This window comes from Antedon mediterranea, chromosome 5, assembly GCF_964355755.1.
Source record: "Antedon mediterranea chromosome 5, ecAntMedi1.1, whole genome shotgun sequence".
Taxonomy (NCBI): Eukaryota; Metazoa; Echinodermata; class Crinoidea; order Comatulida; family Antedonidae; genus Antedon; species Antedon mediterranea.
This window is the reverse complement of record NC_092674.1, coordinates 6,561,199-6,575,224: the sequence shown is the minus strand read 5'-3', so window position 1 is coordinate 6,575,224 and position 14,026 is coordinate 6,561,199. Positions and strand designations below refer to the sequence as shown.

Genomic DNA, 14,026 nt, shown 5'->3' with positions numbered 1-14,026 from the left:
TGGATAAAACACATAAATTATTTTGTTTTAGCGTTAGACCTAATTTAAAACACTTGCGATGTTGTTGTGATCCTGAAAGAGAAAAAATATACTGTATGATTACAAATGTTTATTTTGATTCTCTACAAAAAACGTTTCTCGGTTGTAAAAGACTCATTGGGCGCTCAATAGCTGCGGCCGGAATGAATCGCGGACGGATTGAAGCGCGGCCGGAGTGAAGCGCGGCCGGAGTGATCTGTATTCGCCTAGACTAAGCCTACTACCATATACCTACTTATAGCCTAGTATAGTAGCCTAGGCCTAGTGTGTAGATCTACCTGTAGCCTAGCCCTAAGCCTAGTCTATATTATTATTATTAATAAATGATATTGCATGTTTGTTTTTTTTTTTTTTTATTCAGTATATTACACAGAGGCGCCTTACAAGATGGAACCATCTTAGCTTCAAGGCGCCTCAGATTAACAAATACAACATTTTAAAACAACTAACAGAAACATCAATTAAATCTTCCAGAATTAACAAGAAATTGTTGTACATAATAAAATAATAAAGCATTTTCACAATTCGAAAGAAGATCGGAACCAAAAATAAAAATTTCACTTAAAAATGTAAAATTAAATGTTAAAGAAAAATCCTTGGCTAAGATATCCTCAATAATTGAGTTAGCGCTTACAAGTAGAATATCTCTTTGTGTATTATAATTAGGGCAGTAACATAAGAAATGAAGCGGATTCTCAACATTAAAGCCACAAGTACAATTTGGATTGTCCCGAAGTCCATGTAAGAATAAATGCGAATTGAGACAGCTGAAACCAAGTCGGATTCTAGTGTGAATTTGGTTAATCTTCTTATCACCTGTATCATAATAAGAACGTTTTTTTGTTTCAAACAAATTGGATTTCAGTAGCAATTTTTTAAACTCAACAAGAAATGAGGAATTTTTTATTTCATTATTTAACTCATTCCAATGTGTTATAATAGATGGGACAAAAGATAAACGATATGATGTGGTCTTACAAAATGGAATTATTATATTTCGGATGTTACGCAAGTTATAAACTTCAATATTGTCAGAAAAATTAAATAAGGAGTAAAGATACACTGGTGTTAACTTATGAATAATTTTAAAAAACAGTATTAGGTTAAGAAATTGTCTACGTTTTTCCAATGATAACCAGCCGAATTCTTGTCTTAATGCATTATGACTTGTATGTTTCCACGCACCAGTACATATTCTACCTGCAGAAATCTGGATATTTTCTAGTTCATCACTTAATTTATCTGGGATATTACACCAAACAGGAGCTGCATATTCCATTAATGGTCTAACGTGTGATATGTAAATGTGACAGAGAGCCTGTCGAGGTAGAATATGTTTGACACGACGTAGCATATTTAAAGATAAAGACGCTTTGTTAATTACAGATTGGATATGGGAATCCCACTTGAGTTTTGCATTAAGCATTACACCAAGATGCCTATGATCATTTACAAATTGTAGATTTACATTATTGAAATTTAAACTAACATAGTTATCTAAATGTTTACGTGTAAACAGTATAGCTTTCGTTTTGTTAGCATTGAATGTTACTTTCCATTTTTTTGCCCAATTATAAATGACATTAAGATCACCATTTAATTTTTGTTCTGAAATATTACGATCTGTACAAATATCATATAACGAAGTATCATCTGCATATAAACTAAAATTAGATTTGATATTATCAACCATATCATTTATGAATACAATAAATAAAAATGGACCCAAAACAGATCCTTGGGGTACTCCTGCTGTAATGGTCACCCAAGGACTGGTAGTTCCTTCAATAATAACACGTTGCTCACGTGAGTTTAAGTAACTTTGGAACCATTTTAGAAGAGTGCCATTAATTCCATATTGATTTAATTTGTATATAATCCCATTATGCCAAACTTTATCGAAGGCTTTGGAAATATCCAAAAATACCGAGATTACTTCTTTCCTTAAATCTAAAGCTCTATTAAATGTATCTATAAGATAAAGAAGTTGATACGTTGTCGAGTCACCTGGTGTAAAACCAGATTGGAATTGAGTAAGAAGTTTATTATCCACAAAGTATTTATATACTATATCAAAAACTGCACGCTCAAAAATTTTTGCAAAGTTGGAAAGTATGGATATAGGGCGGTAGTTCTCAATAAGGGATTTATTGCCTTTTTTATGCAGAGGAATGACATTTGATTTTTTCTATTCCACAGGAAAATATCCTTGGCTTATGCAGAAGTTATAAAGCTTTGTCAAATGGGGTGCAATAATTTCAGCAGATTCTATTAGTATGATACTGTGAATTTCATCAGGTCCCATCGCCTTGTTTTTATCCAGCATAGTTAATAATTTCATGATCTCATCAACAGATAATTTGAGAGTTGAGAGTCTCGATGCAGTTCTATATATGTGAAGTCCGAAGGAAAATCATCATGATTAGGAATAAACGATTGAGATTTAAAATAATTGTTAAACGCTTTAACTTTCTCACTATTTAAAGTTAGGACATCATCGTTTAATTTGATTGGAGGAATCTTATAATATTGTTTGGAATTACAAACTGAATTTATGGTAGACCACCAAGTTTTTGAATCACAGTTTTTATTCATTAATAAATCAAATTGTTTATCCAAAAAAGTTTGTTTAGCTTTTCTTATTGCTTTAACAACTTTTGCGCCAATTTTCTTAAAACGTTGCATATGCGAATTTGAGTTATTTCGAGTGGAATGGGCGCGATTTCTTTTGCGAATAAGAGTTCTAATATGCGCATTAATCCAAGGCTTGTCATTAGGACGCACAGTTATAATTTTAGATATAATATAGTTATCAACACAATTATTAAATAAGTCAATCCAATTATGACAAACATCTTCAACCTTTGAAGATGAATAAACTTCTTCCCAATTTACAGAATTAAGAGCATTACGATATAAATTAAAATCAGTTTTTTCAAAAAGATATATTTTACGATTGTATGGCTTGTCCCGTGTGATACGAATATCAATATTTGCATATACTGGACTGTGATCACAATTTAAAAGTGGGCACAATGCACCAAAATCATTAATATATACATTTTGACTAGTAACTATATGGTCAATACAAGACCGTTGGTCTTTTATACAACGTGTTGGCATATTGATGTGTTGAGTTAAACCGTTTTGTTGTAAAAATTTGTAAAATGATTTTCCAAATCTATTTGTGTTTCCATCATTGTACCAGTTGTTATTTTGAGCATTCATATCGCCCATCATTAAAGTTAAGCTGTGTCGAGACAAAACAAAGTTATTACTGTAGTACTGTTTTGAAAATAGTCAAGTAGATCCTGATCAAATTGAACATCACTTTGTGGTGGCCTATAACATACATAAGTCAAAATCGTCCAGTTTGAAACTTGTATTTCACACCTTATCACATCTGACAAGAGATCATTACAAATATGGGAATTAACTAAGTGTATAGAATTAGATATGTAAAAAGCACATCCGCCGCCATGGCGGTTTCTATCATTTCTAATAGGTTCTTGATAACCGTCTAGTAAAATGTCATGGTTCAAGATAGTTTGATCTAGCCATGTTTCTGTTAAAGCAATAATATCATAGTTATTTAAATTTGCTAGGTGTTGAATTTCAGCTAGTTTACCTGGAACGATTAGACTACGTATGTTAATATGGCAAACTGTAAACTGTTCCGGACCAGGATTTGGATGTATATCGCCGCACATTAAAAGCATGCACATTAGAACATTATTACGCCCCAAATTTATGATAAATAAATTATCCATTATCAGTAAAAAAAATAAGTAGAGTACTCACTTTAAAAACGCTAGCACATATGAGAACACTTAGCCAAACGAACATAGTAAACATTGAAATAAAAACAAGAGAACACGTTTTTGCTATCTAAAATCAACAAATAATGGTCAAATTTCGTCGGTAAGAAACGTACTTTTAATGACACCGTCTAAACGTTCTTAATGTTCAGCAATCAGTCGTTCAAAATCATTTTCATTCTTGATATGCTTGGGTTTTTCTTCACCTTTACACAGGGCCCATATCTTGCATCTGTTAGTCCAGGCACGTTGAACTCCATCATGGTGTCTTACCTTCCAAAAGAGATTGAAATTTGCTTTTGTTAGGTCTTCCGAGATATAAACCGGCATACCCTTCAGTTTGGATTTGGCTGCAAACACATTGTTACGGGTCCTGATTGAATTGAACCGAACAATTATTGGCCTAGGCTTGTCAGTAATAGGACCGATTCGATGAGATACTTCAATATCGTCGGACTTGAAAGTGATACCCATTTTGTCGCGAATAACCTCCGCCACCAAATCATCAGTTGACTTTGTCGAGTCCTGTAAACCGTAGAATCTAAGGTTATTACGACGTGAATATTGTTCTAAATAGTCCAATCTGGTTTCAATATTACTGATTTGCTCCTGCAGCTTATCAAATGCTTTGTTTAATGTCTCAGTAATAGAAGTAGTCAGCTCCTGAAGCAAGTCTTTCTTCAGCTTATCAACATCTAACTTCGGGGCCATGATTACACTTGCTTTTTTACAGTACCACAACTGTTTTACATATCAGGTCACAATCACAGCTGGTAATTTTCGGCCAAATTTACTAATTTGCATAAGTGACGCAGATGTTTGGAAACCTTATTGAAGGATTTTGATTTGCATATGGCTAGCACAGTAATAGTTAACCTTGCAGTGCTTTCAACGGCGAGCCAATGGCAATAGATGCGGTATCATGGGGGTAAAATACTCACTGCTTATTTACACCGACAGAGCATTGACCATCATCTTTAAAAGTTTACATGATAAGTCCTAGATGCTATTTACGATGATAATGATACAATCGGGAAAAAACAAAGATAAATGTCTCTTTGAAAGGTGAAAATCGAGAGCAAAAAAGTTGTACGTGCTCACTCACCCAATGTCTCTGGCATTTTTGTTTTAGTAACAAACAGTTTACCTTTTCTTCAGATTTACAGTCAGGCTCTCATAATAAATACTAAATAGGCCCTATACTACGTAGCAAAGAGTAACTATAATTTATTTGATTATACTTTTGTAGGAGACATGACAATACAAAAATACTAGACTGATTTTGTTATTCTTCTACTGGCTATATATCTTGGAAGAGCACATAATGTCAACAAATCGGTAAGTTATACATGGAAATGTTTTTATTTGTCCAGGGATATACCTCCTTATGGTTATAGATGGCGTACTCTCTTGTTTTTCAAATGCATAATTATTATCGGCCTAGTAGCACAATGCTGAAACACAAATTAAAAAATTTGGAACCTACTGTAATTGTATCAATTTACAGGAAATAGTAAATTCAGTTCTATATGTGCTAAAGTTCTGAAATAGACTTTATTATGTGTTAAAAATATAATATCTTTATATCATCTATTTTCAGAGGCAATAAACAGACTAGTTTTCGTCATGGAATTAGTCGTGCAGAGTTACTCAAAATACAGAAAGAAATCAACGACGTGAAGAAGCAATCCGCTAACAAAGTGCACAACCAACGTTTAAATAAAGAACTAATTGAAGATGGCACAATCGGGTAATGTGACAATTATCAAAAGTCTACAAAGTATTAGCTCATAGATTTAAATATGAAGATACGTCATTTATCCAAACTTTTATTTTTTGACTCGACCACATTACTTTGTTTAATAAAATTAACGATTATACTGAAACTCTCTCAAAACAAGGACTTTTTAAAGGTCCTGAATAAAACCAGACATATCACACCTGTTTTGAGAGAGTTGTAGCTAATTTCTATAGTATATTCTGTCAAAGCCTATTAACAGTATGTACTGCTTATATTTGAGAGAGTTAACTGTAGCTAATTTCTATAGTATATTCTGTCAAAGCCTATATTAACAGTATGTACTGCTTATATTTGAGAGAGTTAACTGTAGCTAATTTCTATAGTATAATCTGCCAATGCTTATAACATGCAGTTAGTAACATAATCCTTGATAGTCAAGTGTCTGTATCTTTCCTTTTTTTCATAATTGATATGTTATAGTTTGTTCTTTTTCCTCTACTTTCATAATAGCTTCAAGATTCATAATGTGTATGTACTTTTTGACTTACTTTACTAAATACTAATACAAAAACAAATCCTAACATATTGCAATAGCATCTATTTTCTTTTAAGGATTGTTTATTTTTTGATTGAATAATTATTATTTTGTTTATTTTTAACAAAATTATTTTTTTTCAGTTATTTCATCGTTAAATTAACACCAGCTTGTAATTTATAATATTAATACTTTATTTAAGTATGGGAAAATTATTAAAAGTTCTTACTAATCATAGAATCTTGGGTTAAAATCCTGGTTTAACTCTGGTTCAGTACCAGACCTCTTCTAATGGCCAAATGTGCATCTTGTATTTTATTTTTATTAAAAATATGATGATAAAATACAGGTATGATCGCTCACTGGCTAAACTCAGGGGCCCCAGAGCTTATGATGAAAAAACAGGCATTCAAATATGTAGAAAAGGCTGAAAATGCCAGAGGCCTCCAGCGTTGGAGGGCCACTTAGGGTCTGTTAGCCAGAGGCTTCAGGTCTCTGCGTTACAACACTGATTATGATTCATAATCAATATGAATTCTGATCTTTGTGTGGTTTATTTTGTTTAAATTTTACAATTCTAAACAATTAATTTCTCTTCCATTTAGTGAGCTTGAAGACTTTGGGAAAAAAGAGATGCCATTTTCCCGTAATACTGAGCCAATGTTCCACCCAGATATGTTGGACAATATAGGAACCCAAAAAAGACAAGTAAGGAACGCAAAAATAAAATAAATAAATAAATTTCAGATGTTTTGTTGATAAGTTTTTGAATAATGATAATGCCAAAGATCTTATAGCTATTAAAGGCTAGATTGTCAACTCCAATGTTATCGCAGTTAGAAAAATGATTCTTCATGCAATCAACCATTAGATATGCCCCTACGCAGACACGCAATACTACGCCTGTGATGAGTGTATCAGGGTGAGAAGGATTCTTTACATTCGATATACGCACGCATCGTGTTGAGCGTATGAACGCGAACGCATTCTATATGATCCTGTATACAAAAATTGCTAGAAATTATTCATTCTATTGCGATTAACAATACACTTAATTTATAAGAACTTCACTGTGCTTCAACAAGAAAATATGTTTGGTCTTTATTTATTAGATTATTATTTTATAGACTAAATAATATTTTTGAACAGACTTACGGCTGCCATCTTGTTGGTTCCCCCTCCTGTTGCAATAACTTTCCAGTCAGGAGTACGCCTTCGGCTTATATTATCTCTATGGATTAATATCCACATCTTCTGTTTGTTTATTTAAAGTAACATAGTTAATCTTCTTTAATAAACACATTGTAGGTATTCCAGAGTGTACCAACTTATAACCCTCTTGATAAAGATGTTAAATGCGTTTCACCAGGCCCAACGAAGAAAAGACCTTATAACAAGAAACAAACTCTGGCAACAACAGGTAATAATTCATTAGTATACAAATAATGAATGTTTATGAGTGCAATGGTACAAATAATGGCACGAGGTGAATGATGAAAGGTTATATCAACGAGGCAAAGCCGAGTTGATATAACCTTTCATCATTCACCAAGTGCCATTATTTGTACCATTACACGAATACAAAACATCCATTATTTGTTTTATATAACATCTAAATAACAAACAAAAATGTTTCAAAAAGTACTATTTAACGATCGTTGAATAGTGCGTACTATTGCACGCCATGTGACCCACATTCGTCCAATCAAATGACAGGAATTTATATAGGTGTTATATAATATACAAATAATGAATGTTATTGAGTTGAATAGTGAGAATAATTAATTTGTTAAAAGATTGACTATGCTCTGCTTTGCTAAATAGACAAGTAACAATAACATATACAGTAACGCATCTACAAAGATTAGGACAGTTTTATAGACATGTGCAGAGTTCAGAAAAATTGATAAAAGTGTTCAGCCTGCTGAGCTTCAGTTTCCTTTAAAACTTTCTTTCTAAAGTAACATGCATATAAACAAACTATGATGCCATTCATTATGCAGTATAACTAATTAGTTGCTAATTAATTGCTAAGCACCACTAAAACCGTTAACGTAATATAAACCAATCCTTTTAGAAATGTATATTTACCCATTGGATATCAGTGATAAGATACAAAATCTACACTGTGTAATGTTCTGTCTACATTTCAGTCCTGTCATACACAACTTTTTGTGAAAAAAATGTGATGTGTCCATATATGCACACAATGACATCATATCACTACCATATTTGGGCACATCACACTTTTTTTGTCAACTACCGTAGACAGAGCTTTATTCCTGATAATATTTGTCTTAGAAATGAGTAAGCCGCATGTCCAGTCAGTTGGCGTGGTGCCAGTAAGAAGCACACAGGGCATTGGATCTCTTAATGTGATGATGCAAGGTGTATCAATAGGAGGAGATGAGCTTACAATTGATGCAGTTAAAATGGTATGTTATTTACATAATGGAGTGGAATTGTGGCTTGGTGGTTATAATGCTTGGCTACCACTCCTGGGTTCAAGTCCTGTCATGTCAGGATTTTTTTTAATGACAAATTCTAATCTTAAAGATTTGTAATAAAACTTTGTTTATGTAGAGCATCTTGTGTAATATTTGTCTTGTGAACAGGATTGCCACCTTTAAAAAGGGATAGTGAATTAATTCGCTATCCCTTTTTATAATTAAATAGGTCTTTTCTGAATTAACTTTTTTGTAATCTTTTAACGTTTTTATGATAATGTATTATTATTTATGTTGCATAGGCTAATGAAAATAGTCTTGAGGAAACCAGACCACCCACAACAGAATCTATTGTACATCAACCTGAACACACAGAAGTACCGCAAGACATGGTACCAACTACTGATTTAGCATCGCACCATAAACCAGCCATTGTTGGGTCAGTTGGTACCACCATGAAACTTACTTTAAGTGAGAGATCAAAACCAGTACCAGTTTCAAACATAAAAGCTGTATCCATTCAAAAACGCAAGAGTGGAGGTATATTATTGTTTTATTTTTGTAGTAATGGCTGTCTACACTATAACACTTTATGTGAAAATCACAAACTAGTTTGATATTGTAGACAGTGATTAAAGAATCGCAGTTTGTTTCCAATGTCTCAGCTTTTCTCTATCTAGATTTAGAGATTTTTTTTTTTTATAATATATTTAGGCAAATTGCCAAGGATGGCCATAAGTGAATTAATTCACTATCCTTCTTAAAGGTGGCAATTATGTTCACAAGATAAACATACACAAGGTGCTCTACATAAACAATAATATAATAAACAAAGTCTTATTACAAGTCTTTGGGAGTGGAGTTGTAATCTGTCTTTAGAAAAAAAAATATGACAGGACTTAAACCCAGGACCCTTGTCCCATCAGTCAATAAAAAAAAATAACTGGTCAGGTATTATGTTGTTTCTTTTTGTCTTGTTTTTTCCATTTCTTTATACAGACAGCAAAAAAAGTAGGCGTCAAGGAACAAAGAGTAAAAAGACAATTCCATCCTCTGCCACCATTGAAGATGATTTTGATAGTGAAATCATGTATGAATCTGATGACTCTGACTTTGATGTTAGCCGTGACGGAAGACATCAAAGAGATATGACTTCTAGTGGCCGCAAGAACACTGCAGGTTCAAGAAGTGCAGTCTCAAGAGGTGCCATCTCAGTTTCCTCTCATAAATCTGTCAGCGAGCTATTGGCGGAAGCTGAGGAGATTGCTACCCCAGACAGCATTCCATTGTACAAGAAAGCGCAAAAAAGAGCAGAGAAAGAGAAGAAGAGTTTAAAACACAAACCAGTCTTGGAGGAAGGGAACGCTCCTGTGGAGAGAACAGTGGACGATATCATTGCTTCATTGAAAGCAGCAAGAGAAGGTGGAAAGTAAGTATAGCAATTGTCTGTTTTATCATATATCTCTATCTATATTTCGGATAGCCATTAGCGAGTAGGGTTGCCTGCTCGGAGACAAATATCACTCTCTTTTATAGTGGAATTGTGTTTTTTTCTTGTCATTTGAAAAAATTCTGACGGTATTTAAACCCAGAAAAATAATATTGGAAAAGAATATCCATGCTAGGAATGTTTGATAACACTGAAACCATAGATTAATAAATTCTAAAAACTCTAAAAAGCAGTTTTATAAAGAGAGTGTCAATGAATAATACAAGTGGTTTATTTTACAATCTAAGGCCAAAGAAATCAGAAGTTGATCTTAAAATTCAAGAAATTATGAAGCGTGTGATGAACCGGTCAAAAGAGATACTAGGAGAAGAAAGTCAGGCTCCAAGCCCAGATGCTGGTGAGGAGGAGCAAGAGAGCCAGGACCAAGAGGAAGAAGAAGCCCATCCAGCAGGTACTTATAAACATTGTGTAAACATTTGCTATATCAATTGTTTTTTAATTAAAGGTAAATTACTAAGGGAAAAAAGGACAATCAATTGTTTTTTAATTCAAAGGAAAATTACTAAGGGAAAAAAAAGACAATTCTGTGGGTCACTTGATCTCAATTGAGATACAAAAGCATAAAAAAGTAAATAGCCATTTAAGAAGCAATTGCCAAGCTTTTGGGACGACAACTCCTTTATCATCAGGAGTATTCCTCTGTGTAGACCAAGCCTTAACATTCTTTAGTATTAATTAAATATAACACTAAAGATTTATTTGAGAAATCCTTTCAGAGGTTTATTGTCAGTATTTAGGTATTGCATAATTAATAATTACTTCAAAACCTTCTTTGCTTCCAGATGAACAGACAAATGGTCTGGTACCAGAAATACAGGTGACTGAATCCATGGAATCTTTAGTACAAGACTCATATGAACAGCTATCTGTATCACCACCATCAAGAGCTCAGGTGAGTGTATTTGATCCCTGCAATGGTTATAAGTTGTTACCTCCACCAAGGAGGTTATGTTTTCATGTATGTTTGTGTGTGTGTTTGTTTCTGTCTATATTTGTTAGTTAGAAGGATTACTCAAAAAGTTATTGCCTGATTTTCATAATATTTTAAAGGATGCTTTCATACTGTAGCTGTATGGGAAAACATCATTAAATGTTCATATACATTGGGGGAGGTTTGCGATCTATGAGTACCCTTCTAGTTCTAAATGAATTTGTTAAAATGATTGCCATTCCAGCTTGTTTAAAGTTCATTTATTTTAATTCTAAAGACTGCAACACCAAACATAATCAAAGAAACCGCACCAGTTGTAGAAGAAAAGGATGATGCAGAAAAGAATGATGAAGACGAGAAAAAGGATAAACAGGTAGTTCAGAAACTGTCATTTGTGTTTAAAGAGGAGGAATGTCAAAAGGAGGAAGGAGATGAGCCAGTGAATGTTGAACAGGCATTAGCTGTAAGTAAACGCAATTACAGTCGACTCTACCAATACCAGACTCTCTATAAACCAGAAACTCTCCCAATACCAGACTTATCTCAGTGACCAAAAGGTTCTAATTTCTTTTTCACCATTAAAAACACATTCCGAATACCAAACTTTCAGGAAAACCAGACATATTTGGCCAGCCCAAATGTGTCCAGTATTGGGAGAGTTGACTGTATACATAACTTTCAGATTTAAAAAATATTTTCTACATATATAACCTTCCTAAAAAGTTGAGATAAAAAATCTACCTATTCTCAACTACTTTTCTGACTTGTCCACAATTTTAGATTTTAGACGTTACAACGGATGTGAAATTTGAAGAAATTTTGAACGTGAAAGGAGAGTCACAATCACTGCTGGAGAGGCAAGACATCTCAACCGTATCAAAGACTGACTTAAAACCAGTAGTACATAGTTCATCTATGTCATTCTTGTCAGCCTGGGCTCCACAGGAAGCAAAGCAGCCTTCTGTAAGTATAGTGTAGTCTACACTATCAAACTTTATGTGACAACAACATATATGGACATGATGATGTCATATCACTACCATATTTGGTAATATCACACTTTTTTTGTTAAACTAGTTTGATAGTGTAGGCAGAGTTTTTGGTGTGATAATCATACTGCTGACATTTTGTAAGAAGCTGTTGAACTCTGTGAAGTTCTCCCACCCCCTACCTCTATCCCTAATTTGTAATAATAAATAAACGAATCTGAAAGAGATATTAATTACAAATTAAATTTTATTATGTGTGAATCGTGCATTAATTTCATTTATTCACAATGGAGAGAGTCTGTTTAATTGTTACCCATTGCCATTAAGAGCTACAAATGTTTGGTCACCACTAACTCAAATGACCACAAATGGAAAGAATCTACAATAAATTTAGGGTATATCATGTCACTCAACTGAAGGTTTTAATCTTCATTTTGTTTACCTTCTTTCTTACCAGCCAAACCAGAATATCAGTACAATGGAATCATCGCAACCACCTAGGCAGAGCATTCATCATTTCTGTACCAATCTGCCATTGCTTCATCTACCAGGCCACTTACAAGGCATATCAAGGATATACCACACTCCAAACAAGTATGGACTTACTACCAATATGACAGCTCTTTCTGTCGGCGTAAGTTAAACCACTTATTATTTCACCTGTTGTACCATATTAATTTAATTTTTTAATTCTCTTTCATAAAGTGTTTATCTGCACTGTCAGTGTTGTAATTGTCAACACTATTATCACTGTCATTGTCAACATCATTATCACTGTCATTATCAACACCATCGTTATCATTTTGTCTTTTCAATTATTATTATTATATTTATTTAAGATGACCATAGATGGACAGAGTTGTTTGGCAGGGACACCTAGCTACATCCTTGGATGTTTTATCTCATATTGAATCATCATCACATTGAACACAACAATTGCTATGACCTTACCCCGGCTCTATCATCCCCTGTCGGATGTAATACTACTCAAGCATCTGCCATTCCTTTCTGATCTGGGCTGGCCCAAGTTGTTCCTGTATAAGATTTTCTTCCCCTACATTTTTCTTACTTATTTCTAAATATTCTTTTTATAGACTGAATCAAAATATTCATCCAGAATGTCGATGAGAGATGATGAAGAGAGAGAAGAAATTGAGGATGAACCAATACGAAAGATCGAGAGGGAGGACTTACGCGAGCAAGTAATGTCAGCAGCTGCCAGGCGCATACTGGATGAGGCTGCAAATGAACAATCCGACACTGAAGATTCCTATCAGACATGGGAACGTAGAGCACATGACCTGGTATTTTTTCATATCAATTACTGTTTCTTCAATTACTCTCTCTCTCTTCTCACCCCAGCATAAAGCACATGACCTGGTATTATGTCATATTAACTACTGTTTCTTCAATTACTCTCCCTCTCTTCTCACCCCAGCATAAAGCACATGACCTGGTATTACGTCATATTAACTACTGTTTCTTCAATTACTCTCCCTCTCTTCTCACCCCAGCATAAAGCACATGACCTGGTGTTATGTCATATTAACTACTGTTTCTTCATTTACTCTCCCTCTCTTCTCACCCCAGCATAAAGCACATGACCTGGTATTATGTCATATTAACTACTGTTTCTTCAATTACTCTCCCTCTTTTCTCACCCCAGCATAAAGCACATGACCTGGTGTTATGTCATATTAACTACTGTTTCTTCAATTACTCTCCCTCTCTTCTCACCCCAGCATAAAGCACATGACCTGGTGTTATGTCATATTAACTACTGTTTCTTCATTTACTCTCCCTCTCTTCTCACCCCAGCATAAAGCACATGACCTGGTGTTATGTCATATTAACTACTGTTTCTTCATTTACTCTCCCTCTCTTCTCACCCCAGCATAAAGCACATGACCTGGTGTTATGTCATATTAACTACTGTTTCTTCAATTACTCTCCCTCTCTTCTCACCCCAGCATAAAGAACATGACCTGGTGTTATGTCATATTAACTACTGTTTCT

General features: G+C 33.9%; 2 protein-coding genes across 3 annotated transcripts in view; one reads left to right on the top strand and one right to left on the bottom strand.

Annotated features, from left to right (window-relative positions):
• The window catches only part of LOC140048790 (uncharacterized), a 71,913-nt gene that overhangs the window by 1,166 nt on the left and 56,721 nt on the right, over positions 1-14,026 (top strand). The window contains exons 2-15 of one of the 2 annotated variants that reach the window (XM_072093575.1): positions 5,107-5,195; positions 5,458-5,607; positions 6,109-6,126; positions 6,739-6,841; positions 7,442-7,553; positions 8,435-8,568; positions 8,883-9,120; positions 9,580-10,009; positions 10,318-10,481; positions 10,873-10,982; positions 11,299-11,484; positions 11,802-11,984; positions 12,468-12,644; positions 13,105-13,314. In XM_072093575.1, coding sequence (XP_071949676.1) covers positions 5,182-5,195; positions 5,458-5,607; positions 6,109-6,126; positions 6,739-6,841; positions 7,442-7,553; positions 8,435-8,568; positions 8,883-9,120; positions 9,580-10,009; positions 10,318-10,481; positions 10,873-10,982; positions 11,299-11,484; positions 11,802-11,984; positions 12,468-12,644; positions 13,105-13,314 — 2,229 coding nt within the window. In that variant the 5' untranslated portion in view covers positions 5,107-5,181. The remainder of the gene's footprint in view (positions 1-5,106; positions 5,196-5,457; positions 5,608-6,108; positions 6,127-6,738; positions 6,842-7,441; positions 7,554-8,434; positions 8,569-8,882; positions 9,121-9,579; positions 10,010-10,317; positions 10,482-10,872; positions 10,983-11,298; positions 11,485-11,801; positions 11,985-12,467; positions 12,645-13,104; positions 13,315-14,026) is intronic. The other variant, XM_072093576.1, reaches the window with a different exon arrangement.
• Positions 3,999-4,568, bottom strand: LOC140049076 (uncharacterized). The gene has a single exon (XM_072093899.1). The coding sequence runs from the start codon at positions 4,566-4,568 to the stop codon at positions 3,999-4,001; it is 570 nt and encodes a 189-aa protein (XP_071950000.1).

What these genes read in the sequence shown, in the direction of transcription:
- LOC140049076 (XM_072093899.1), bottom strand. Translation starts at nt 4,568, where the DNA reads ATGGCCCCGAAGTTAGATGTTGATAAGCTGAAGAAAGACTTGCTTCAG.